Genomic DNA, 26,682 nt, shown 5'->3' on the forward strand with positions numbered 1-26,682 from the left:
GCCGGGCCTCATGTTATTGTGCAGAAGTGAGCCTGTCTTGCTGGATTATCAGCTTTTGTTTCAGAGCTGGTGCAGGTGGAGAGGCTCCCCTTGGAATTGCTAACTCAGTTTAGCTTCTATGTCCGCAGATCCAAGGTGGTCTTCCTCTTATTCCAAAGTGTTTCCAAGTCCCAGATTTTCTGTGAATATTTAAAAAAAAAAAAGTTAATTGAAAGGGTTTATATGACTTAAATGAAAATTAAATTACAGATTAAACAACTTGTCTAATTAGAAGACAACTGTGCCCTGAGTTACCCTTGTTTGGCAGGATATTGCAGCACCACTGTTATTAACCTGCCCGTCCTCCCTCAGGAGTTAAGGCGGCTGATCGGCTTTGGTCAAGATTAGACAGGTCTGGGGGTAAGCAGGCACTTTGCACCCTACCCTCGGATCGCTGTATCCCCTCTGCCATGCTCCTTGCCGGGGGCGGGGGTTTGCGGGGTGTGCGCTGGGCATTCCTCTGTTATTTCAAAACCTCAAGGCTGGTATGGTCCTGCCTGCAAAATACCCCTATTCATTCACACGGTGCTGGTGCAGTGACCTACGGGGACATGACAGCGTACAAGGGCTGAAGCTGGTGTTTTCCCCAATTGCAAGGTATGCTTTAGGTAAGAGACGCTCTTGATGGCTGCAGCCTCTGCCCGATGGTTTTGGACATCACTTCTCTCGCTGCATTTCCTTCCCAGTGTCCCTCTGCTCCCTGCAGCCCCAGGCAGGCATGGTGCATCTACCGAAGCTGTGGGGCCTAACAGCCTTAGCAGGGCTTGAAAAACCACCCCCAAATTTCAGTTTTGAGGCTTGTTTGCCACCTCTCCATCAAACAGAAACCCAGGCCCAGCTGGTGTTAGGCTGAGCTCACGGGTGCTTTAGCTACGGGAAGGAATGGAAATGTCATCTGCGGGCTCTGAAAGAGGAATCAGTGAGTTGCCAGCACATCTATTTCCCTGATTAGTTTTCAGTAGCTTACTCTGCTTTATTTTGGTGCATACTCACTTGCTTGCTATCTTTTTATTTTATTATTATTTTGAACAGGCGTCTGAATAGCTTTTGTGATGCCGGAGGAAATGCAGTGAAATCCAGTGTGTGTCTGCACTGGAACTTCAGGTGTAAACTCTTCCATCGCGCTGCACTTCTCGGTGGTTTTGGCTTTTTAAAATCTCACGCAGAGCTCTTTCTCACCAGGATGTTTCAGCAGGCTGCCGGTACGGGCCATCGGCTTTGGTTTTACCACTAGCTTATTTTAGCGTAGCAAATGAGCTGCAGATGACTCACTGTCACATTGGCGAATTTGGAAGATGGAGGTTAGCAGTTCAGAGGGCCGTTTCCAGTTTATCTGCCGTAAATACTATAGCTATAAATACTATAGTTACAAGTCTGGCTGCTGCAGCTTGTGCGCTGTGTGGCTCGGTGCAGGGGCTGCAAAGCTGTCCTCTTACTGTCTGCACAGAGCTCTTGTCAGGAGCAGCAGGTAAGAGGTAACTCTGTACCACGTAGGCGTTAAAACAAATCGTCTGAACTTCTGAGATTTTTAGGAGGTCAAGTATCACTTTGCTTTCATTTTTCTTTATCCTTACTAGTTCCCCAACATTTTTTATTTATTTGTGTTTTACTGTGGACAGTATAGAGCTAGGAGCGCCTTACTTTTGGAGTTTGCCCTCGTTTGGGTTTAATTTCCCTGGCAAAGCAAGCTGTACTTGCCCAGTTTCTGAGGGTGTATTTGTACCTAGACTAAAGTGATTTACCAGCATAGCTTCTCCGCTCAGACCTGGAGTGTTAACTTCTGCTCTAGGTAGAGAGTACGGTTAAAAAGGCTCTAAATTGGAAATGAAGTGTGTTAATGCTGCGAAATTACTATCAAAATTGCCATATTGCAGAGACTCATTAAAAGTGGTCGTAGGTGTGTTACATAAACCTGGGTCTCCACGCAACTGTTGATGGAGGAGAGGACATCTGTAACCGAGTTCCTCGTGTGATCCTTTCATACAATAAAATCTGGGAGACGATGGGGAGAGAGAACCACGAGGAAAACAGGACAGGTCTGGAGGAGGCTTTCTCCAGTTTCTGCCACCGAAAGCCCTGGGTAGGGATTTGTGTCTGGGGTGGGGTGACGGGGGGGCATTTGTTTATCATGTGGTCGTGTAAGAGGGAAGTTTCAAAATTAACTTCAGTAATTGTTCCTCCTCTCAGTCTTACAATGCATCGTTAGCGGGTACCTCTGCAAATAAGATACCTTGCTTTTGTTACACCTTAACCTTCTTGATGTTGTTGGGTGCAACCCCTTGAGTAACCTTCCAGAGTTATCCTTTAAAAATCAGATTGCTTGTCTTGAAATCTAAATCTGTTCCTCTCCTAAGGTCTCTATTGTTTCCACCAGTTCCACAGTTGCTGCCGCTGTTGTTTAGCCCTGCTAGATTTCATCAGTTAAGAGTTCCAGCTCTTGGAAGCAGCGTCCCTTTTTGTGTGAGGTTGTGCGTAGGATTAAATGGATAACCTCTTAGATCTCCTCTGCTGAATGGGGTAAGGCAATCTGCACTGGGGGGAGAGGCAAGAGGGTCAGCTGCTGAGTGCTTTGAACTCGTCTGCTAGTATTTAATTATTTATCTTGGCTGGGAAGGCATATAGCAATCAGTCCAACAGATCTAAACACTGTGGTTAACTACTACAGATGTGTTTCCAGTAGCATGTACTGAATTTCTCTTAACTTTCTGCCCTGGGAAGGAGCAGTATGACCTCAGGTATACGGATGTAGACATCTTCGGTTTGAGGTGACAGACTATATTTAACCTGCCTTTATAAAGTGACCAAGCGATGGTTTCCTTTACCTGCACTGCAGGCTGACTCAGGTTGGTGGGTGACCACCTCTGGGTGGGTCACAAAGCCAGTCCACGCTGGCCGTATCCAGACTTGCCGGTGGGCTGAGCTGGAGAGATGCTGTGTGCAACACCAGTCTGCTCAGGGCAGGGGACTAGCTTCTGAGAAGTGTTATTTGGGGGGGGGGCTTATCCTTATGAGAAACACTTGTTTCCCAGTTTAGGAGAAGGGATCCTGGTGAGATTAATGTGTGATGCAAATACTCCAGTGCTCCTTTACGCAGCTGACCTGCTGCCTGCAACTTTTGATATATTCCTCACATCTCTGGAGCTTGAGAGGAAGTAGCTTTGAAACAAAACTACTTCTTTCAAACCATCCCAAATAATAAAATTCTTTAAAGTTTTGTACAAGTTCAAATTAAAGCATGATCCTTTTCATTGAAAGAGCTGTTTCTCTTGCTCCAATTACAGTACGGTAAGTGAGCATGCGATCAGTGAGCAATTTCTCGTGATAGCAGTTTCCACTCCTGACCAGCTGTAGGGTGATATTGATGCTGAGCAGCACTTCTTGTGTGAAGCTGCAGATGTTTTTGCTCTATAGGTCTCTAACCACTGCACCCAAACCAGCAGTTGATCTAGCCTTTTAAAGTCAGGCTCTGGGGAGGGGAAGAGCTTGCTTTGGTTTCGTATATGTGTTTCGGGAACTTCTGAATTACAGATACGAGAGTCCTACTGACTTAAGCAAGCGTGGGGTGGGAGTTACCACGTGTTTCTGGTTCTCTGATTCTAACACAGATGACCCAAACCTCTGTGGGAACTGGCCTGCCAGTGCGTTTCTGGAAGCAAAAGGGCATTGCCTATCTCCAGTGTCTTAAAGATGGGGAGGGAGTACAATATGCTGGATTTAGCAAGAACGTGCAATACAGGAGGCGTTGGTTGCAGTCATCGTTTTTGGTAACGGGGTTTAATACATGGCCACAAAAGCTTTAACCAGCCCTCCTGGTGGGCATCAGATATAAATGCATATTTTCCTTATCCAGCTTTAACTCTCCCATCACTCGCAGATCTCCGTTGATGTTTACGCCCTGGCACGTTCTTACGGCTCAGTCCAAGGCTTGTGCCTTTGCTTTATTTCTCCCCGCAACCTCTCCCCTCCCAGAATAAATTATAGGTGTGCTAAGGAGAGGAGACTTCAGGGTTTGGGGTTTTTTTCCCGGGTTTCTCTTAGCTGCTCGTCTCCTCCCTTCCTCCCCGGGGCCCGGCGCTGCGGTGTGGCCGGCGGCCGCTGAGCGGCAGCGCTGCCCGGGGAACAGCCTTGCTGGGGGACCCGGCACAGCTCCGCGGGGGGAGCAGCAAACCCACCCAGCACCCGTGTCCTCCCAGCCCCTTGCTCCTTGCCCCCTCGCCCATCTGAGGCACGGCCTTCGTTTCTCCACGCTGCGTGGATTTTGGGTGTTTGGAGTTGGTACTTGCTGCCCATCTTGCCTGTTGAATGCAGCGATGCCGGTGGCTCCGGAACTGGAGAGCTGTCGCAGCGGTTCGTGCTGGAAGGAGCGCTCTCTGTACTGGGCGGTCGGGTACCTGCGGAGCTGAGGTCCCACATCCCTGCGCTGGGTGTTTGTACATCTCTAAAGAGGGGTCTCTCACCAAAATGGATTGTCTTGGGCTGGATTATAGCCTCTTTATCCCAGCTTAATCTATAGGAAATCCCAGAAACAGCCCTGAAGGAGTTTGCTCATGAGAGCTTATCCCTGCTTAAAGGTTGCATTCATTTAGCTACTTCTGCATCCATTTTTAGTTAAGGTCAGTGCAGCTTTATGGACAGTGGAGGCTTTGTGGGGAAGAAGACTGTGTGGTTCTTTGTTTTCCCATTAACTCGTCTGGTTGGGAATTGCAGCCCTTTAATTAAACCAGCGCAGTATGGACTGGCCCTGAGGTGCTATTCTAAGACTATTGCATTCACATCTGCTTTTGGGTAAAACTTGGCCTGTTTGAGGTTAGCCTGCGCTATTGTGTGTCTAAAAGCAGGAAGAAGCAGAGAATCAATCACTGGGGCTCCGTCCCAGCGAGCATCGAGGGGATACGCAGTATGTTTTACGTCCCTCTCACTCCTAGCAGGGAGCGCAGCAGCAAATGTCCCCGTGCGTGCGATCGGCAGAGACTGCTGGAGTGTGCAACTCGCCCTTCCTGGGGGACACGGGGAGTTGCACAGCGCAGCGGCAAAAGGATTTAATTAACCAGCATATGGAGAGCTAAGGCAAGCGCTGGACTCCGCTCAGAGCCACCACTGAGAGCTGGAGGGCGGTGATGACAGCCCAGTCCATCGCCTGCTGTTGTTTAAGTTGAGCTTCCCCTCCTCCCTTTGCATTTTGCTCAATTGGTAAAGGGCTTCGTGTAAACTCCTACAGAAGAAGCGGGCACGCAGGAATGCCGTGGGCAGTCGGTCAGTGATCTGTGTGTATCATCTGATGTTTTTGTCCATGTGGCATTTGTTTGGGTTGAAACCAGGAAAGCTGGTGCATCTGCATTGCCGGCAGTGCGTACAACAGCCTGACTGTAGCCAGAAGGACATGGAGACTGGCAGGGAGAAGTTGATTATTTGGGTTTTTCCCCCCACTGATATGTGGGCTGGACCTTGGAAAGTTATTTTTAGTAGATGGTAGAGTGGAAAAAAAGAAGTTTAGGCTGTGTTTTAAAACTGTAGCATCCATTGGAAATACCAGTAGAAGTGCTGAGGAAGGTGGTAGGCTCCTGTAAAACACTCCCTTCTACCCTCATTAGGTGCTGGGACAATTAACAAGGACGTTTAAGGGTTGCAATGCCTGTGCTAAAAGCAAACTGGCCGCCCTTAGCCAGGCTGGCCCTGAGCACAGAAAGCTGCGTATCCGCACCGCTGACCCTGGGAACAAAGGATCCTCCTGAACCCAAACATGTTTGTGTTAATTCCGGCTGCTTCCTGGCGGCCAGCGAGAGGAAACGGAGCCACTACCTCTAACAGATGTACAGTGAGGAGATTACAGTGTGTGATTAAACACCCTCTCCATCACATCCTCCTCTCCGCCGTCCCAGCCCGACACATTAATGGACTGTCCCAGGCTGCCTGCCAAGCTCGGGCAGATGTAACAGGCAGCAGATACTTAATCTCCTGCATCCGTGCCTGGTTTGGAGCCGTTTGCTGATGCCAAGGCATCTGCAAACACGCCGCCCCTCGCACCGAAAGCGTGAGCTGTGTTAGCTGTACCTGCCTGCGAGGAGGAGTGGGCTGGGGAAAGGCAGGAGAAACACATGGAGTTCACACCATCCAGAAATGATGACTTTTAACTGAAAAGCTGTTCAAACTAAAACAAAACGTGCTTTCCCACATGAGGTACCCCTACGCTAGTAGGCCGGGGTTTGCTAGTGGACAAGGTGCTGAAGGTGAAGTTGGGCAGGGTCTTGGTTTTGGTGGACTGACTTGCTTCTTGGCTGTTAGGTTTGGAGAGGAAGATTTTAGGGCTGGGAAGGACTCGTTCCTTCTTTGTGTGGGTTTAGGCGCTGCCTTATATTGCGGTAGCCAGTCTTTGTGCCAATGCTGCTCTTACAATAGAAATAATCTAGGCTAGTTGCAAAGAATCAGCCATCCTACTGTGTGTTTAGGTTGATTAATATGGTAATGGCAGAATGTGTTTCTTTATCAAACAAAAAGCTGTTTCTAAAATAAAAGAACCCCCTGTGGAAATTGTAGAGATCAGAATTGTCATCACGTGAGATGTACAAAACCCTCAGCAGCCAAGCGAGTTGGATTCGAATAAGAGTAAAAATCAAAGTCGCTTTTCTCGGGCGAGAGCCGTGACCTCAGTTATGGCGCTGGAGCAGTTGCCTTTGTCTGAAATGTGGGCTTTCTCCCTGCTTTTGCACAAAGGGCTCCAACATGGGTTCCTGTAACTGCCAACAGTGTGCCATTGTCTTGGATAGAACAAGGGAGAAGTCGCATCGAGTTCTGCTAATGGCACGTGTATTGCCCATTTTTCCCCTGCCTCTGTTTTGGAGAGGACGTGGCTTGGTCAGAAGCAGCACCAGGTGACACTCGGAGTTAGGAAGCCATGGGGACATCTCCTTCACGGGGTGCATTGGAACAGGCAGGCAGAGCTGCCCATGGGTTTGCAGCTCCCCATGGCCAACACGTCTTAGGAGGGATCCCAGAAATGTGCTCAGCTGCGATGGCACTCGCTGTGCAGCGGTCACGGTAACGCGAAGAACCGGATACCTCCTGTCTCCTGCCATCCCAGCGCGCTTGGGAATCTGCATTGCCGTGCCTCTTCCCTTTCTCCTCGCCTGCACAGGAATCCCTTTTCCCGGCTGTAGGAGACAACTGCTTGGCAAATAGCAGCAGCCTCAGCTCAAGGGAGAGCATTGTTTTTAAATAGCTGCAGCGTGCAAAGCAAGGATGGTGGCAGTAACAAAAGGCAAAGGGAATGACTTGGTACAAAAGTATAAGTGGCACCATCTGCTTCAGAAGGGCATCGTTTCTAATTCGGCAGCGAAGGAGGCTCCTGGAGTTAAGTAATTGGGAATAGTAGGCTCCTGGCTGGAAAGTGTGCCAACCCTTCTGGCAAAAAGCTGTTAAATCTTTGTTGCTGGCGTGTGAAAGTGGTTCTGTGTGGCAGGGCTCCAAAGACTGTTTTTAACCCTTGATGTATGTAAAAAAAAAAAAAAAAAAAAAACAAACCTACAGCAATTTTGATCTTGGAATGGCATGTGGCCGGGTGTCGAGAATAAAAGAGAAAGGTGGGTCCTCATCGAGGTACGTGAATGGCTCCAAGTCTGATCCTCCCATGCTGATAACAGCCAGACCTGGCCTGCCAACAAATGCACACAAAATGGTGCCTGTTTTAACAGCTTTAGCAGGAAAACGCAGTGTGTGATGAATGATTCATGAGGATCAATAGAACCAAGGCATTTACTGCCCTTTAAAACTAGTGCCTGTCTGCCAAAGGGTGCATTTGCAAGGTGAGTGATCGCAAAATCCTCTGCTGAGCTTTTGGGACACAGTCACACGCTTGGCTCTCCTCTTACTACAGCCCTTACCCTGCAGTCTGCAAACATGTCCGGCTTACCAGCCAGGATGAGGAGCCTTTAATTCTCCAGATGAAAGCACAAGCTGTTACGCATCTCCCAGCGAGCAGAAATACAAACAAGTCAACATTTTGCACCCGCTCCTAGGGGTGGCTTCCTTGGAAGCTTTGGTCTTCATCCTGTTTGTCTGATTTGCGATCAAAAGCGTGTTGCTGCCTACGTGTGTCTTTAAGCAGTTACTTCTATCGTATCTCGTATAAATGTTCCGATTTCTTCATTAAAATAAAATGAAGGTAATGCAATCAAAAAAGATCTGTGTCTGCAGTTGTCATCTTTCGCTAGTAGTGTGACCAGAGCTGGGCAAAGCTCTTTTGGGACCTTCTTTGGTGTGGAGGGGAAGAGGATGCTTCACAGCCGTATGGGTTTTCCTGCCAGGGGGAGAAAGTTGGATTTGAAAGCCTGAGCCCCAGCCATCCTGAAGATGAAACAGTTGGATTGCAAAACGTGTACTTTTTCCAAGTTTGATTTGGATGTTTTTTAATCTTCCTCAAATTAAAGGAAAATCTCTTGTTTGACCCAAAACAAAATTATGTTTTCTTTGGCCAGCCAACTGAAAAAATCAACTCTATCCCCAGTGTTAGTCCAAGTTCCCTTGCCAATAATGCCTCCACAGCTCTCCTGCTCCACACAGCTTTACCAGTCCTGGATTAGAGCCTCTTTGCTAAAGAGTTTACAAGAACAGGAGAGTTTTAATCCCTTGCTGTAAGTTTAGTTCAGCTATTCTGGTTAAATTAATAAATATTTGTTCATATTCCACCTCTGTTTTATGGACATTTGTCCACATCCTGCCTTTTTAATCTGTTTACTCACATAAACTGCTTTAACCTTATTTTGTGCGGTTTTACAAAGCATAATATGGATTTGCTCGTATGCATGGTGAAGCAGAGTTTTTGATGCAGCTGCAAGGTTTCCATCGCCTGCTGAACTAGAAGCCCTTTGTATGAAGGTCAAGGATTTTGGTCAGGAAACAGATGAACTTGATGTCCTTTAGCACCATGTTTTCATCTCTGTAGTCTCCTTGGGGAAGTAACCAGTGAACCTGGTGGCTGTTCCATGAGTTTTAGGGGAACTAGGATTTACGGACTCATTGCGTACCTGGGTTCTTGTATCTTGGAAACCCCTGGGCTCCTGTTATTGACAGACTCATTCTCGGTGGAGAACGGACCTGCAGACCTCCGTACCATACTGCCAGCCCCGTCCTCAACTGAGAACCTGCAGCGTGGTGGGGGAAGGGATGGGAATTTTTCCAATTCCTAATGCTGTTAGTGGTGTGCTGGGTCTTCTCTTTCTTTCATTCTTGTTATCCTCCTCAGGAAACATGTCGGAAGTGCCAGGGTCTGTGGAAGGAGCACATGAACCTCACCTGCGAGCAGCTGGCTGAGAAGGATGACATCAAATACAGGACGTCCATGTAAGTAAACTCCACAACCAGGCAAAAATGGGGGGGTGGATGAACTCGTAATAGCAATACACTAGGCAATACATGCTGGTGTGGAGGGGGTGAGAAACCCTTCTGTTCTTGTGACTAGGAGAGACCCTAAAGTTCTGCTGGGTGTCACTGCCTTCCATCAGGGAGGTCCTAGGGACGTCAAAGCTGAGGGGTCAGAAGGCACCCAGGATGGGATTTCTTTCTGTGAAAGATAACTTGGCAGCGGATCCAGCTAGTAATTTGAGAACGTGGGAGAGTTGTCACCAGCCCAGCCTGTTCCTCTGGCTAGCCCGGTGTCTTGCAGGCTGGCACCTCGTCCTTCTCGGAGGTGAGAGACCCCCGTTAGTGTTGCTTGCGGGGGGGAGAAGGGAGGTGTTGCACAGAGGCAAAGAAGCGTATTGAGTCACAGTAAGTCGGTATTACGCTTTGAAAATCTAGAGTGGAGACAACGCGTGGTTTGCTCAGCTACTGCTTTCTGGCTTCATGGGAGGGGATGTGTTTTCTTACAGAAACTTGTCTCTGTTTCTAACCGGTTTGTAGGAATTGTTACCAAATTGAGTCATATTTTGAAATACGCATGTGTAAATCCTGAGTGTTTCCCTAAAATCTTTTGAAGTTTGATCTCTCTCGTTGCTACAGTAAATGACAAAATCCTCTGCCTTTAGGAAATAAGGGAAGGTTCATCCATGGAGCTGCATGTCTAGTGCAGTCAAATGGGACTTGCCCACGTTGCCCAATCCTTTCCCCTCTGATTTAGAGCCTGTCTGGCATGAGTAGAGGCTGGAAAGCTCCACCACTGGGAGGCTGAATGACTGTTGCTTGCTCATCCCGCAGTCCCTAATTCAGAACAAAATCTTTACAGATTTGATATGACTTTCTCTGCCACTCCTTTTCCTGTAGGCAAGAGGGGTGAGAGGGAGGGGGAATGAGTGGTCAAGTCCCTAATAAGGAAAAAAAAGTCAGTTTCAAAACCTTTAGCAGGAACATTTCTGTGGAAAGATGAGTCTTGCTGCCTGATACAATAAAAGCTTCCTTTTGAAACCCTGCATAAGTGAAGGGAAGCACAGCTGGAGTTCAGGCCAAACTTCCTGCCTTGCTCAAAGTTTCCAAAAAAAAAAAAATCTGCATCAGCAGCATCCTGTTGAGTAGCGGAGGGAAGAGCAGCTGCAGCTCAGAGGAAAGTCAGTCTCAAGTTGGTTTTTTTTGGTCTCTATTCTTAGCGTATCTCCAAATGCCTGGATGCAGGTCATGCCAGGTGTAACTGCGTGGGAGCTTTGGGTAGCTGCAAGGCAGCTGAAGTTCCCACCTCACCATTCCCTGCTCCTCCGGTTGTGCTGGTGGAGTGGTTTGTGGGGCTGTGCTGTAGTCTGGTTTGCTGCTGTGATCCTCCTCAAAAATACCTCCCTGTCATCTCCCAAACATATGTTGACTTTGCAGGTCCGCTAAAGTAGTTGGGTGGAGATGCCTGGCGAAGGAAGATCATTCCCCACTGTCAGATCGGCACAGCCAGAGAACTGTGCTTCCCTCAATGAAAACACAGTCTCTTTACTCTTCTGTCATCAGATTTCACTTCTAGGTTGTGAATTAAATTGTAACGTGATCTCCAGTGGTCAGAAAATTGGCCCTTAGAATGACAACTTATATTCTTAAGTCTTTTAATTAAATGACCAAGGCTTTCCTCCATTTCTGTGCCAAAACAGTATTGCTGTGAGCTGAGCCTTTGCACTGGAGCCTGTGTCGCTGCCAGGATGTCTCTTGGGGACAGGGACTGTGCTTTGTCCTGGATTCCCATTTGTGCTCCATTAGAGTAAAAACCATCTCTTGAACCTAAAGCAATAACCTCTGGAAAATATATGTAGGGAATCTTAAGAGAAGGGGGAAAGCCCAGTCTCTGTGGGGAAAGATGTGATTGTTTTTCAGTTACTGATTTAAATTTAACAAAAACCAAATAGATCTGGAGCATAGCAGCCAGGGTTGAAAAAAATATATATATCTACGTGGTCGTGGCAATTTTGTAGCTGGAGCAACAGGCAAACATAAAACTAGCTAGCAGATGACAGCCAAGGGTTTGCTTTTCCTGAACTTTATGTCCCGGGCTGTATTTCTCCGCAGCCAAGTCAAGCATCCACGTGCCCTTTGGCCCTTGGACTTATGGCTTAAATTCCTCCCAAGCCAGAGCCTGGCGCTGCGGCGTTTTGGCTCGCATGGAAACCAGGATCGGGTCTGCAGCATGCAGCCAGTGATTGACTTTCTTTCACTTAATTTGTTCTTGAGTTGTCATGGGTTGGCTCCAAGTGGAGCTGAGCCCAGACCTCCTTGGAACAGCGGTGGACCGTGGGGATGGCGTAGGAGGAAAGAGGAGGGGGAGAGGTGCACTGGGGAAAGGGGGGTTAAAGCATTGCTGGGATAGCGTAACAGTAATTTTACTGCAGGCTGGTGACTGCAAACACCCCTTCTCTAATTCTTCTCCCTCCTCTTGCGTTGCAGAGAAGAGAAAATGACAGCTGCCCGAATTAGAAAATGCCACAAGTGTGGGGCTGGCCTAATTAAATCGGAGGGTTGCAACCGCATGTCCTGCCGTTGCGGTGCTCAGATGTGCTACCTCTGCCGGGCTGCCATTAACGGGTACGACCACTTCTGCCAACACCCCCGGTCGCCCGGGGCTCCCTGCCAGGACTGTGCAAAGTGCTCTCTCTGGACAGATCCCACAGTAAGTAATGAAGGACTTTTGTGAATGATTCGCACCCTGATTGCAATTACCGTTCTATGCCAGCACATTGAAATACATGCCTTCCACCAGAGGAAAACGGCTGGTTTTAGACAGCACAACTTTTTTCCTTTCCCAAGGCAGCTAAAAAACACACTGGAAGCCTACATCAGCACAGAGTCACATCTGACCGCAACTTGGAAGGAACTGGTGTTGCTTTAGGGAAAAACAGCTCCTGTTAGATGAGGGCTTTGGTTGGAAGTGCTCTAAGCGTTGTTCTGGGGAGTGGGGCTTGTGGAAGGACCTGGTGGGGAGCGTGTGCTGGCACCAGGCACGGTAGCCAGCCTTGGGATTCCTGGGACTCGTTCCTAGTTTTGTAGCCGAGTTGCAGTTTGGTACGGCTTTGCGTCTGGAGGCAAGGGGAGTCATGTCTCTTTGGTGCCCAGATCATCTGCTCGCTCTGTGAGTCCCTTTGCAGAGATAGAGAAAACTGCCTGCAGGCCAATGGTCCACAGTTAGAGTTGGGTCCGTTCTCACGGCTGTTATCAACAGCTGCAAAGGGCGAACTGAAGCTGTAAGGGAAGCTGTAGTAACTTAATACAGCTTGTAGCTGTGACAAGCATGGGAAAACTTAGTGCAGCGTCTCTGTAAATAGAGGTCTTCAATATCAGAAATCCAGAAGGAGTGTAAGTAGGAGCAGGAGTTGAATTCCCTGACTTCAGCAAAGCAATAGAGCAACGTGAATGTGGATCTGCGTTCCCAGGGCTTGTCTGAGCTTTGTTTGTCCCAACACTTCTTTGTCTCGGGCTGCTGCAGCTTGCCAGAGACTGCTACCAGCCCCTCTTTCTGCAGGGGCTGTGCAGATTCCTGCGCCTGCACGGAGCAAAGGAAAAGCCGCTCTAAATCTCTTCCTTCTACCTGCAGGCTCTTGGGGGTCTCCCAGCAGGGTCCCAATCGGCGTAAACTTCCTAGTCCTCTGCTCGCCTGCCTTTATTCCTGCGTTATCCTATCAATGCAAGGTGTTAAACTGAACCCAGACACCTCCTTCTAGGCACCTCTGTAGTGTTTCCGACACCTGGTTATGCGCTCCCTGGATTCCTGTCCCACTCCTCCCCGACTTCCACCAGGATGCGATGCAGGGTTCGGCAGCGCTAGCGTCCTTTGTTCCCGTCAGGCTGCTGATTGTGCTGGGTGATGGCATTTGTTCAGAGCCAGAGAAAACATGAGGCCTCTCAAAAAGCTCGTACTGTACTTTTAAATAAATAAATAAATAAGCAGCACAAAGAGGGCACTGTCACCAGGCACTTTCCAGCTCTCTAATTAACCAATGTTGTGGCAAAGAAAAATTTCCCACCGTCAGCAAAGAGCTGGCACTGCCTGCTCTTTTTCTCCTTTTTTTTTTTTTTTTTTTGATGACGGAGCACTGATGGGCTGGGGAGGTGAGGTTGGGTGACTGTCCTCGCTGCGGTGCAAAGAATAACGTGAAACTCAACTGTTGGCTTCTAAGACTGAAATGATGGATACCTGTGTGCACTGTCCCCCTTTGTAAGGAGCTTAGTGACACTAACCCAGTCCTACCTGGGTGATCTGCACTCCTATATGGGACGTAAACAGGAGTTGACGTGGTAGGTGTGAAGAGGGGGAGCAAATTTGAATCTTGGCATGGGGATACAAAAGAGCAAAAGGCCGTTGTATCAGTTGTGTCTTGTTCTTTGTTCAGGACAATGTCCATCCAAGGGATTATCCCATCCCGGCTCTGCCAGCTGCTGCATTGGCATCTTCTTGTGCCTTTCTCAACTCCCCCGTTTCCTCTTTTGGCTCAATTTCTTTTATTCTGTCGAAGTCAGTAGATGGCTGGTGCTACGGGTACGGGAAGAGAGTATCTGTTGTGGGCTTGCACGTGTTTGTAGCCGTGCTCTGGGTGTGTGCAAGTACTGAGAAGACAAGCCCAGGCCATCTCGTCACCTGTGGAATTAGCAGCCCATCGTTTAGGAGCTGGCGGCCATCTCCCTAGATTAGGCTCTGCTGCAAAATGGGGAGGGCACACATGTGGCACCAAAGCTTGGCTTAGAGAGGGTGACAGGATGTTTTTGTTCTGATTTCTGATGCATTCACATACAGCCTCAGCTAGAACAGTCTTCACAGCAGACCAGTGGCATGGTCACAGTACCATGCTCTTGTCCATTCGCATTTCACAGATGTAGACTTCAGCTTTCTATCAGACCTGGATGATTTCATACCTTTGTGAAGGATCTGTTTTGGGTCTAACTTTCCATTATTTACAGCAAAATTCAGGTTTCTTTAAAATAGGGAACCTTTGTTCTTTTCAGAATGTTTAATGTTTTCTGAGTCTGAAATTATTCTTGTGAAAGTATAAGTAAACCTATTCATTAGCTTGGGTTAAAAACAAATTAAAGACAGTCCTCTAGGAACTGCAGCATCTGTTAGTCTTTGTCTCAAAGGATCTTGAGAGAGAGTAAAGCAAAGGCTTCAAAATTTCCCGTAATAAAAGGTTAGTTAAAATCTTGTCCCTATGCTGTAATCAGACTTGAGTCTAATTTATAAGTATTGGTGCAGTATTTGCTGGCTTAGAGACAAGCTGCAATCGGACTGTGGTCAGCAGCTTCCAGGGTAGCAGGCGGTAATCGCTTAATCACTGCATTTCTTCTAGAGCTAATCGGTGCCCTGCTCCCCTGTAGGATATGAACACGGGCCAGCAGCTCTTGTCTGTAAGCTGTTTGGGCAAAAGTCCTCGCGTGCCTATTCTGCAGCCCGTGCTAGCTTTGGCTTGGCTCGCTGAGACGTTGCTGGCTGCAGGAGGGGCTGATGCAATATTGCCAGAGACAAAGCTAGGGACGGAGCGGTGAGAATTGCCTCTGCAAACAGCAGGCTCTGGGTCTTGGGGGCTGTGTTTGCCCTGATTTCTAAATATCTGTAGCAAACCTGAGGCTGATGTGTGCATTTTAGCCGTTTTGTACAAATCCCGTGATGCAATTTGACTAATGCATTCTGACTGTTTTGGTAAACCAGGTTCTGCTCTCATATGTATTATTTTTAATTTAATACTCATCTTTGGACTATCAATAATATTGCATAGCGGCTTTTTTGGCTTTAAAGTTTACGATGTTTTCAGTAAATTCTTAAAACACTCCCAAAGGCCCATCATTAAAGTTCAAAGCAGAAGACTAATCATTATAAGGTGTTTGCAATTATCCCTCCTCCTAGCATTATAAACAGAAGATGTTGAGCGAAGACTGTGTAAAACTTCAAATGCATTAAAGAAATGCATGAAGTACACAGCACTGCCTGTAAGATTTGCAGGGAGGGGAAGCACCCCTACATTTAGGGGGGTGTTTTTTTTTTTATCGTGCTATAAAATGCCTTAATCATAAGCATACGGTTAATCCGCAGTATTCGCAGAAAGCCATCAATATGGAATGCCTGTTGCTAAAATAACTCTGCATTTCTTAAACGCCAGCGTGTGCTTCGTCCCCGTCCTGGCCCCCCTTTTCCTGCAGCACTGCGGATGCCCTGTTCCAGTTACAACACCGCCTGCTTTTATCCCCTGCTTCCTGCTGCATGGAGGAACACGCCGGAGACAGCCGATGCCTGTTCTTGCTCAGGCTCTCCGCAGCTGATCTGGGAATGATTTGAAACAAAACCCCTTAGTCCTTTGGAAGCCTCCGTTGTGAAAAATCATTTCAAGTTTATTAGTAACGGCTGCGGCCACACATACGTGGAAAAAGAAAGCAGTAAAAAGCCAGAAGGGGGGAGGCAATGGTGGTGAAGGCGCTTTATAAAGGCAGGGGAGGGGTTGCGCAGCCCAGAAATAGTTACGAGGTCTCTTGTTTTCCCTCTTTCAGGAGGCAGGCAGCCGCTTTCCTGTGACACTTAATAATTAAAGATAATGAGAAGCACAGTAGATAAAAACAGAGCTTTCAAAAGCTCCATGGATGGCACTGTTCTTCTGGGCAGAGGAGGTTTTATTTGGAGGGAGGTTGCCTCTGTGTGACTTGTGGAGCTTTTATCTCCTTCACTGCTGTATTTTCTTGTTCCCGATGGGCTGTTTGTTTCTCCGGCGGCTCTTTCTGCATGCGTGCAGGGCCCTGCACGGATGCTGGATGCGGCTTCTCTGTATGAGCGTTGTTGAAACGGGCCTCCCTGCCATGAAAAGGTGCCTCGCTTAGCAACCCAGCCCAGCTCTCCAGTTAATCCATCCACAGACCCGAGCCATCCTTTCTGCTGTGATTGGCTCCGTGCTTGCCGCATTCCCTGGATTCAGTGGGAGACAGCTGAAAGGAAAAGCCTTCTCCATGCCGAGATCCTTTTGCAGGTGGGGAATCGCAAGGGCAGGCTCTCAGACCGCCCAGGGATGAACGTTTTTTTTTTGGCTACGGGACTGGGGATGGTTCCTGCAAAGAGCATGCTGCTGTCGGGTTTGGGGCAAAGCTCGGTCCTGTTTTGCCACTTAAAAATGCAGCTGCTATTAATAACCGCGTTTGCTTTCTGCAGTGTTTGCAGATAAGAAGGGTGAATACATCTCCTGGATCCTTTGCGTTTTTCTCTTGGCCACCTCCCTTCTCCCGTGATGCAACGGAGCACGGGGAAGGGCCACGCTATAGCATTGCCCTGCATTTTCTGTCTCAGGAGGAGAGCCAAGTTACATCCTTGCTCAAAAAACATGCGGGCTGGCCAGTGCTGAGACCCCCCCCAGGGTTTGGGGGAGTTGCTTTTTTCTTTTTTTCTTTTTTCTTCTTTTTTTTTTTTTTTTTGCTGTAGGCAAGGCAGCTGACAGGAAGATGACTGTTAACTCGACAAGATAAATCCATTCAATCCACACAGCCTGTGAACAGGCTATTAAAATTATAATCTAATCCTTTATTAAGGGACTTGAACCCGCTCAGGAGAAGGGACACAAGAGGCTTTTGAAATTGTACTGCAGCCTCCACCCCATGTGACATTAAATGGCTTCTTACCACAACAGCCAGCCCTAAGTGTGCTAATGAAAACTTAGTTTTTGGTGTGGATGCTTTACCCCTAGATGAATCAGTCATCTCTCTCCAATTACTGTGGAATCAATAAAACAGCCTTTGCTTCTCAAAGAATTAGTGGCGTTTTGCGAAAATCACTGTTGTATGTGGTAAATATTTACAGCACTGAGATTTGTTTTTTAATTGACCTGTGCCAGTGCAATATGTAATAGCCAGAACTTGTGGCATCAGCTTTCCTTCACAAATATCCAATATCCTAAAATTATCTTGCTGTGCACATATCATCAATTTTTTTGTTCCAGCAGGGACGTGGATCTTTCCTAAATATTACAGGTATTGAACTGTGCTGTGTATTAATCACTTGCCAAATTTAATGTCAGCTTCTTAAGTAGGAAGGTGCATATTGTGTAGCGTATTTTTGTTCTTTCTATGTTAATGGATACCAGTTTTTTAGAAATACTGATGCAAAAAAAAAAAAATTAAGCCAAGACTTGGTATGTAGGATTAAGTATAAATACTCCTTAACCTTCCAATGTGAGATTACACTTTTATCAGCAGAGAAGCGACAAAGCTGGTAACTTCTTTTCTTGGAGATGTGGCTTGTTATGCCTCTGCTATGATTTGCAGCGTGGAACTAGTCGGGAACTCGTCATCCCGATCCGGGTCTGTTCTTGGCAGGTTTTTTGCATCCAGGCTGTGCTGCAAGGTTTGCCCCCTCTCAAAGACCAAGAGGGGATGGGGTTGAGTAGGGATCTCCGGCCGTTGCATTTGAGATCCATGCAACGGATGGATCTCAAAAACACAAGTTTTATGTCGTTTTATGTTGTCCTTGCGAGATAGACGTCATTTTGGAGACTCGGCAGATGGGGTTTGCTGTTCTGCATTTCCCCGGCGCTCTGGGAGCTGCAGTAATTGAAGCCAGCATCACCTTGGGTGTGCGTGCAGCTGGCTCGCCAGCCCCGGGGGCAGATGGCTTTGTCGATCGTCATTAGAGTGGAGGTCAGCTGCAGTTTAAACTGCGGGGGTTGAGTAGCCCTCGCTGCAGGAGGATCTTGTAAAGTTGCGTTGTTGACGTGTCCGATTCCCCAGACTTCTGCAGGACTGACCGCTATCAACAGCAGGGTTTGCAGGAGCCGCAGCATGACGGGTGGTGGTGGCAGGTCGGTGGTGTCCCTGGAAAGCACTGTTTCAGAGGGTTAATCACAGACTTAAACTAAAGTAAAAGCTTTTTTTAAGTCAGAAGAGACTTCTGCATGTTTCTAGGCTTCAAGGTGAGGTTTATGCCTTTGTGTGAGTGAAGGAGATAGGGTGATCTTGTTCAGTTGAGCTTAAAATATGTTTCTTACTTGTCATATAACTAAAAAAATCCTTCAGGAGCATCTTTTCCAGTAAATGGCAATAAAATGGGAGAGGTGGCTATCTCCATTTTCCAACAGCATTGCAAAAAATATTGTGGGAAGAAAAAAAACCCAATTGAAATGTTGAAGCTTTGGGGCCACCCTTTGAGAGTACTGCTTGGGGAGCAAAGGAGCGGAGGATGTTGGGTTGCCCGTTGCGGAGCATGCCCAGGTTGTTTTCCAGCCAGGGAACATCGCAATCTGATACTTGGGGGGTAATTAGAAGTTCTGTATAGGCTCAGAAGAGCCATTCTTCAGCAGTTTTTATGGAGATAGATAGGCTGTAATTAACAGTCCATGGAAACAGCCTGCTTGGAAAACAAAAAAGCATGTCCTGGAAAGTCTTAATTTTAACCATTGGCTCACGGAATAATAAAAGGGAGGGAAGTATTGAGTTTGACTTTCTTCAGATTAAGATAACTTCAGTCTCCCAGGGAAACCTTATCTGGTGGTGGGAGGAGAGGACATCTTAGCAAGCTTCCCAGGCGTTGCTTCTAGACATGTGCAGGACCATGAGATTGGAACTGGGAAGCTGGCTAGGCTTAAAGTAATTTCAGCGTAGCTGCACACATGAAGCACATTTTGAATTTAGTCCCAGAGCGCTCTTCAAAATAGAGGATATTTTCCACATTAAGAGTGTTCAGGAAGAAATTTATGGGTTTTGGCAGTACTGGAAATAGGATGAATAAAACAAAGCGGAGTCTTGCGCATTGTGGGGTACGTGGGGCTTGGGGTTTCCCTCCTGCTCCACCGTTAGCGCTTGCAGATGAACTGCTGAAGCAAACCAAATGCTCCTTTGTATGCAGGTAGACCCAGAGTGGCTGATGCCTGATGCAGGTGTTGTGTGTCATCCAACAGCTCCTGTTCTTGGCCTTCTTCCCTAATAACTAACATCAAGAGCACAAACGCTCTCCAGGAGGCTTAGCTATTCTCATTTGTTTTCTGAAAGTGCCAGGTAGTGTTTCATCCCAACGGACACGAAGCAGCAGCAGATGCAACCCTGTAGAGACCAGGAGGACCTCTGCTGCCATCGCTGCACATATGGCCAGCAGAAGCATCTGCTGCCTGGCGCTAAAAGGGAGTTGTCTCTTTAGTCGTTCCGTGTGATCTTTGTTACCCTGATAACTGTTGCATGCTGTGGTGCAGTAAAGAAACTAATTTTTCACAGCCGTTCTTGGGAGTGGACAGTTCATGCTGAAGCATGAAATGGGGTGATTCTCTGGTTTCATGCTAATGCTAGCACGGCCTTGTGTAAAGCCTGAGAGCTGCCTGGACCCTATGGGCTGTCGGTGACCGTCCCTCCAGGCAAGCCTCTCCTAGCTCAGGAGTTGCACAGTCTTCTTCCAGGACTTTGTCCATCATGCTCCCTTCATCTAATAAAAGGTGGTGTAAATGCCATCTCTCTAGATACCTGCAGCCACCTGAGGCTTCACTGCGTTGTTTGGTCTCACCGCTGCTACTTTGGGTTGAGAAAATTGAAGATGATGAGAGGCAGGACGCTTTCAATTTCTGGCTTGCCCTTGTGTTCTTGTTGAGCAGTGGGTCTGAATATTCTTGCTATAACCTCTAGGTAGACATTAAAGAAATATATTGCGATTTATGCCCTCCTCCAGCTGTTGGGCCAAAAACTCTAGAAGTGCTAGCATAATGTAAATATTTAATAGACTATTGCCATTTAAAAGATTAACAGCTCTCCAGCAACTCTTCAGATGGGCGGAGCTGGGTTGCAGCTCTCTGGTTTCCATCAAGTCAATGAATTTTAGCACTGATCTCCCTGGAAAGCTGATCTAAGCCTCTTAGTCATACTCCGTAGAGTAGGCTTAGCTCTGTGCAAGTTACTTGTGCTGCAATCCCCCAGCGCAGCCTTGCTTCTGACTAAACCTAGGTCAACCCCAAATGAGGACAATTCAGACAAATTTACCTTTTTATGCCACTGCAAACATGTGCTGAAAAGAAAATTGAGAGAATAGAAGGTTGCTGTAGCAGAAATTAGCCCACTGACCCTTGATACTCCTGTGATTTCTAGGAAGATGATGAGAAGATAATCCAGGAGATTCAGAAAGAAGCTGAAGAGGAGCAAAGGAAGAAAAATGGCGGTAAGTCACGGTCTTTACCCGTGCTTTGAGATGAGACTGAGGACGAGAGGAGAGCATAGGGTTCCCAGCTACTGACAAGTCTCTGGATCTTCGTTGGATTTTTGCCACGGCCTGGCTGTTTGCAGGCTTCTCTGTGCGTTGCTGTGCTGCACCAAGCATCACCCAGATCTTGCTGCAGAGAGGAGTGCAAGCCATCGCCCTGTTCCTCCTGGGAACCGGTCTAGCTTTAAAGTGCTGCTGCCTGTAGGCTTTAGCTGGGACCGTGGGGAGGCACAAGGCTTGTGTCCAGCTCTCACTTGGCGACGGGCGTCGTGGATGCACGGGCCTGTCTCCTCTCCACTTGGCAAAGTAGCTGAAGGGCAGCATAACCTCTGTGCTCTGTGTTGGGGGGCACAGGGGCATGCAGGGGCTGCCCCACGTCCCTGCAAAAGGAGGTGTTCCCCCTTTATGGCGTGGTATTGATGACAGGAGCCAACCTGGAAAGCTACTGCTGGGCTCCATGGTGCCTGGAGCATGGAAGGGGCAAGCAGCGGTGCTGTAGAGAGCACGCTTGAGGAACGTGCTGGTGATGGAGGATGCCGACTGCAAATGTAAGACTGTGGACCAAGCTCGGTGAGGTTTTTTTTGTGGGATGACTGGTTGTTTTCTCTTCTCCCTCTGCAGAGAACAGCTTCAAGCGGATCGGCCCTCCTGCAGAAAAGCCCATGGAGAAAATCCAGAGAATTGAAGTCATCCCCAGACCTGTTCCTCAGAACCTCCATCAACCCCGGATGCCCCCTTACGCCTTCATGCAACCTCCCTTCCCGCTCCCTCCTGTCCGTCCCATGTACAACAACATCCCCCTCAACATCGGCCCTATCCCTGCCCCCTATGTCCCCCCGTTGCCTAACATGAGGGTGAACTATGATTTTCCCCAGATCAATGTTCAGCTGGAGCACAACTTGCCTATGCACTTTGGCCCTCAGCCTCGACACCGGTTCTGACCTGGTTCAAACAGCACTTGGCGTAGAGTCACTGCAGGGCAAAACCACCCCAGTAACGTCCCCCCCCTTCCTGCTCCAGCCCCTCTCGGTTTAGCCAGCTGCAAGGGGACCCGCTCTGACTCGCGCGTACCTGTACTGCACCCCTCTCTAGAGCTTCTCTGAACCTTTGCCATCAAACATTTCAACCTCTGTGCTGCAACAGGGCTTGGTGCTGCATTTCCAAGGGGTCTCTCCTGATGTTGGGCATCCAGATATTTTGATTTGACAAAGCCTGTTCAGGCAGCTGTTGGGAGGGAAAGTGAGACTGTGGAGCACAGGGCTGCAGCCGTTCCTCGGGGACTTTCCAAAATTCCTACCTTCCTGCTGGCCAGAGCAGCTGCCGCATGGTCAAGTGAGTCTTGAGGGAAGGGAGGAGAGTCTTGGCATCTGAGTAAGACCTTCAGGAACAAGTTAACAGGAGTCAGCCACCCTAGCCTTCTGCCTGTGGAGAGGCACGAGGCTGGGGTTCCCATGTTCTCCAGCATCCCTGTAACCTGCTAGCACCTCCCAGCAGAAATAAATTGTTAAAAACCAAGTCGATCTAGTGTTTTTAGCATTTCTCGCTCTGTAAGTGGAGTGAGGGGGCTGCAGCAGCCATCTCGTTGCTGAGATCTCAGTAGGAAGCCCCATGAGCTGTCTCAGGGCTTTAGGAAGTAGCAGAAGACTCGGGCACCCTAATATTTGGCTGAACTGAACTTGCCCCGTCTGAAAGGCTCAGTTTTTTTTCCCCCAGAGGTGGGTGCCTCTCAGCTTCCAAAACGTGGCCTTTGCTTTGCTGGTCTCACCTGGCATCCCAAGTCCTCCTCTGCCAGCAGCTGGTAGAAGCACCCGGAGCGTAAGCTGCACCCTTTATTGCAAAAACTGCTTGAGCAAATACCTGGTTAGATGCGTAGACAGTGGTGTGTGATGTGTGCTGTGGCAGAAGAGTTAGGAACTACCCCTGTAGTTGTGCACGCAGGCAGCGGCGAGCCGCGAGCCCCTTAGCCGAACCCCCTGCAACCAAACAGGCAGCTGTGGCCTTGTGCTGCAGGAAGCTGGCCGCTTCCACGGCACTTCTGAAAATGTGCATTTCAGCTTAATTGGCTTCTGAAAGGCATGTTAAAAGGCAAAGGCGACTATTTCTGGGCTTAGGAAGCGAGGGTTTAGGAAAAGCAAAACTTCCTTGTAAGAAGCAGGGGCTGTAGTTGCTGGGCTGCGGGAGGAGCGTTGGCACAAAGCCCTTTCCCCACAGCTCTTGGCTGTGCTGTCTGCTACAGGCCCCCTTTAGAAAAGAAAATGGTTGGAGTGGAAAAAAACCTCACAGAAATGCTGGGCTGGCTTTTAGCAGCCAGTTGTGCTGCTGTTCCCCGAGTGGTTTGGTCTGGGCCGCATCCTGCTCCGTCCTGCTGGGATGCTCGCTGCACTGCCCCTCCTGTTATTCCCACCTGTATTTGAGCATCTAGGTGTCTTTTTTTTTTCTTTTTTTCCTCAGGTAAAACTCCCTGCCTCCACCTCTTGGCATCTGCCAAACCCTTGCTTGCAGCTCCCAGCAGAGCATCTCCTTGGGCATGCAGGGAGCAATGGGTGCGAGGCTGTGGGTGGGGTGCTCCCGGAGAGAGGCAGCCTCCACCGTGGCCCAGGACAGCATCTGGGGACTGTTGTCCCCAGGAGGGTCTCCCAGAGGGGACTTCCATGCTTTTTGGAGCTGAGTCAGCAATTTCTCCCCTCTTGGGCATTGCCTACTGGTTGAATGTACCCTGCGGAGTGCTCTGGTCCAGCTCCTCAGTGCCGTGGTCTCTCTAGCATTAATAATCAAGTGGTATTCCCTTGCTGCTATAATTTTTTTTTTTTTAATTTTAATCTGTTTCTGGAAGTAGTCTGAGGGCTGCAGGAGCTTATCGCTTGCTGCTCGGCTGAGTTTTAGCCAGGTTTAAATCCCAGCTTGCACCGAGTGATTCCTGCGGTAGCCAGGAGCAGGGTGTCCCGTTGGATTTCACAGTGTTAGCGGGCGGTGAGAAAACAGACCCGGGTCAGAGGAAGCGCCAGTGGCTTCCCCTTGCAGAGAGGGAATCCTGGGTTTTTAATAGCCGAGATCTTGTGGGCTCAAGGGCCGGCTTGGATGAGCCCTCCGGGCTTTCTGAAGCGTGTGCTTTTCCCTGGCAGGGTGGTCGTGGTTGTCCTCCAGCACCTGCCTGTGCAACGGGGGGGTCAGGCAGTGGAGGTGGGTTGGGCAGCCGGGGCACAGCTCAGCTGCTGAACCGGTGGCCCAAACGACAAAGCAAACGTGCAGTGACCTCTTCCAGCGTCCCGCAGAGCTGCGCGGCTGGGAGCACTGGCAAAAATGATGGTCTAATCCCATCTTTTGGTGCACGTCTAGAGATGCGTGGGCGTAAAGAACTAAGCCTTGGCAGAGGGAAGTGCAGAGATGGAGCAAGAGGGATGGAGGAGCGTCGGGCAGAAGTGGCAAGGGGAGGCTGGCGTCCGTGGTCCATCCTCGTGGTTAGGATGTGAGGGTCTTCTGCTGCTGTGGTGCAACGGTCAGGGTCCTGGAGGAGCCTGGTAGATGTAGGGGGAGAGAGGACCACTGTCTCCATCTCCCCTGCCAAAACCACGAGCTTATTTGTGTCTGAGGAATCGGTCCTTGGTCTGTGATGCGGAGGTGCACCGTGCCCAGCAGCCCCGAGCGATGGGCTTAGCCCTCCACCCGGCCCTGGGGCGACGCTGGGCTCCCGGCACTGCTTCTCTCCCCAAGGCAACACCCATTTGACCGAAAATTGTACTCTGCAAGCCAAAGCGTGTGGCTGCTCCTCCCCTCTAACCCAGAAGACCTTGAGGTGTGGTTTCTGATGGCACTTGGGACTCTGTTGATTTATTGAAGAAAAAAAAAAAAAAAACAAAACCAACAAAACTTACTGCACAACCACCAGAGCCATCCGTGATCTGGTCTCTAACTCCTGCGTCCCATTTTCCCTCCCGCCTCGCAGTCCTTGAAACCATTTGTCCTTTAAAAGGCAACAGGGAGGTTGCTGTGCCCAGGCTGATCCTGTAACAGGTACTTCTTATGGTTAATTGCAGTGTCCCATTTTACTTGCCTTAAAAGGTGGAGAGAGAAACTTAGTATTTGCACTTAGCAAAACATTATATTAAGAAAAAGAAACCCTGTAAAGATGTGCATGTTCTGCAACTTTGTATAACAATAGCTGAAAATAAATAGGTGGTTTATTAAAAAAAAAAAAACAAAAAACAAAAACAAAAAATATTTTTCTTTACCTTCTGGTAGTAAACTGTTCTAATATTCTGTGTGTAAAAAGTTCCTGTATTATATTGTAATTTGAATTTTTGTAAATAAATTTGTGCACTCTGGCTTTTACCTCTGTGCTTTCATTACAGCCGAAACATCGTCCTTCCATCCCGGCTGCGCCGGCTTGGTGCTGGGGCTAATGCCAGGCGGCAGCAGGGGCGAGGACTGTTTTGCCAGATCTCAGCCTGCGCCATTGAAAACTCCGCAAGTTGCAAGGCAAAACCCATTTGACCCTCCTGGAAAAGCTTAATACGTTCCACATGCTCCCAAGGAAAAACTGGACGGGATAGAAAATGGTTTCCAGTCGCTCCTTTAAATGGAAACCAGGATGCGTGCTTTGTGGGGGGAAAGGCTGGGGGGGGCTTCCCCCCTTGCAGGAGCGATGGTAAATACAGAATCTGGCTGTAAAAGCAAAAGGAAAGGGGGGAGAGAGGAAGGGTGAGGGTCCTCCGTGCCGTGGCACAGCAGCTCCGGAGCCCCTTCCCTGCGGGGGCAAACCTCTCCCCAGGGCGGGTGTCACGGCCGGGTGTCACGGCCGGGTTTGCTCCTGCACATGCGGATGTCACTGGGGGGGACAAGGGCGAGCACATGGCAATCGGAGCTGCTCAGCGTTTCCTGAACAGCCTTATTTTCGCCCTGGTTATAGTAAGGAATGAACATCCTTCCTTCGTTCGGCCCTTGCTGCCATGCTTAAACGCGGGTCTGAAGCTGAAGGTCCCTCCTGGCGATGCCCTCCCACCGTCCTGCCCGGGATGTGCTTTGGAGGGGCTGTGCAGCCCCTCTTTCCCAAAATTTGCTTCTAGCAAACCAGCTTTAGATTTTAAAAGCCAAACCAGGAGCTCATCGGTGACCTGCAGGTGCCGAGCTGGCTGCGGGAGATGAAGGGCAGCGCAGGGGCTGGCTGCTCTCGGCACGGGTGATGGAGTTGGCCCCCAGCCCCTCCATAAGCACGTGCTGCACCCCGCCTTTGTAGCCGAAACCGAGGTTGGCCCCAGCATCAAACCTGGGTGGGTTGGTTGAGTTTTAGGGCTGGTTTCGGCTGTCTTGGGAGGCCTGGGCCACATCCCGGACATCCCGGCTCCCCTGGCTGGATGCCATGTTTTGGCCTGGGCTGGACAGCAGCGGATGGGCTTCCCACCTCCTTCCCGTCCTTTACTCTTTTTTTTTTTTTCTATCTTCCCCTTCTCCTTAACTTTTTTTTTTAATCTTCTCCTTCTCCGTATCACCGAGCAGAGGAAGGGGCTTATTGCTGACCCCCACCATGCCACGCACCCAAAACCAGCACCCCATGGCTCTCCCTCCCAGCAGGTGCCTCCCCCTTGGGGCTCTTCTATGGGTGGGGAATATCCAAGCCAAGGGGAGAAAAAGCAGCTCCTTCACAGCGCTGCCAGCTGAAGGGGGGCACGGTTTCGCTCCCAGCTGGTTTGCGGGAAGGGATGGCTTGCGAGAAGGGATGGCTTGCAGGAAGGGATGGTTTGCTGGTGCAGCTCCCTGACCCGTGCAGAGCTCACCCACCCTCAAAGACGCCCGTGGCCTCGGTGGCTCAGGGCTGCTCTGGGCATTGCGAGAGGTGACCCAGCCTCCAGCCAGCTTTGGCTTTAAGCCTGCTGGGTGGAGATGAGCCTGTTGGGCACCGTTCCCCTTCCCACCAACTAATCTGAGCCCTCTAGAGCCAGCTCAATCTCTGTGAAGCAATTTGGCCCCCAAAGGCTCCGCCACCCCAAATGCTCCATGCTCAGACTCTCATTAAAAGGCCGTTGCAGCCCCAGCCGCGGTCGCCCCGACAGACCACGCAC

The 26,682-nt window shown here is 49.1% G+C and overlaps 1 protein-coding gene across 4 annotated transcripts in view; it reads left to right on the top strand.

Annotated features, from left to right (window-relative positions):
• RNF216 (ring finger protein 216) overlaps positions 1–24,761 on the top strand; it is an 84,825-nt gene extending 60,064 nt beyond the window's left edge. For 3 of the 4 annotated variants that reach the window (XM_072877583.1, XM_072877582.1, XM_072877581.1), the window contains 4 exons: positions 9,278–9,375; positions 11,881–12,103; positions 20,515–20,584; positions 21,248–24,761. In XM_072877583.1, coding sequence (XP_072733684.1) covers positions 9,278–9,375; positions 11,881–12,103; positions 20,515–20,584; positions 21,248–21,567 — 711 coding nt within the window. In that variant the 3' untranslated portion in view covers positions 21,568–24,761. The other variant, XM_072877584.1, reaches the window with a different exon arrangement.
• Positions 24,762–26,682: the final 1,921 nt, after the last annotated feature.

Source organism: Ciconia boyciana, chromosome 13 (genome assembly GCF_034638445.1).
Source record: "Ciconia boyciana chromosome 13, ASM3463844v1, whole genome shotgun sequence".
NCBI classification, from domain to species: Eukaryota; Metazoa; Chordata; class Aves; order Ciconiiformes; family Ciconiidae; genus Ciconia; species Ciconia boyciana.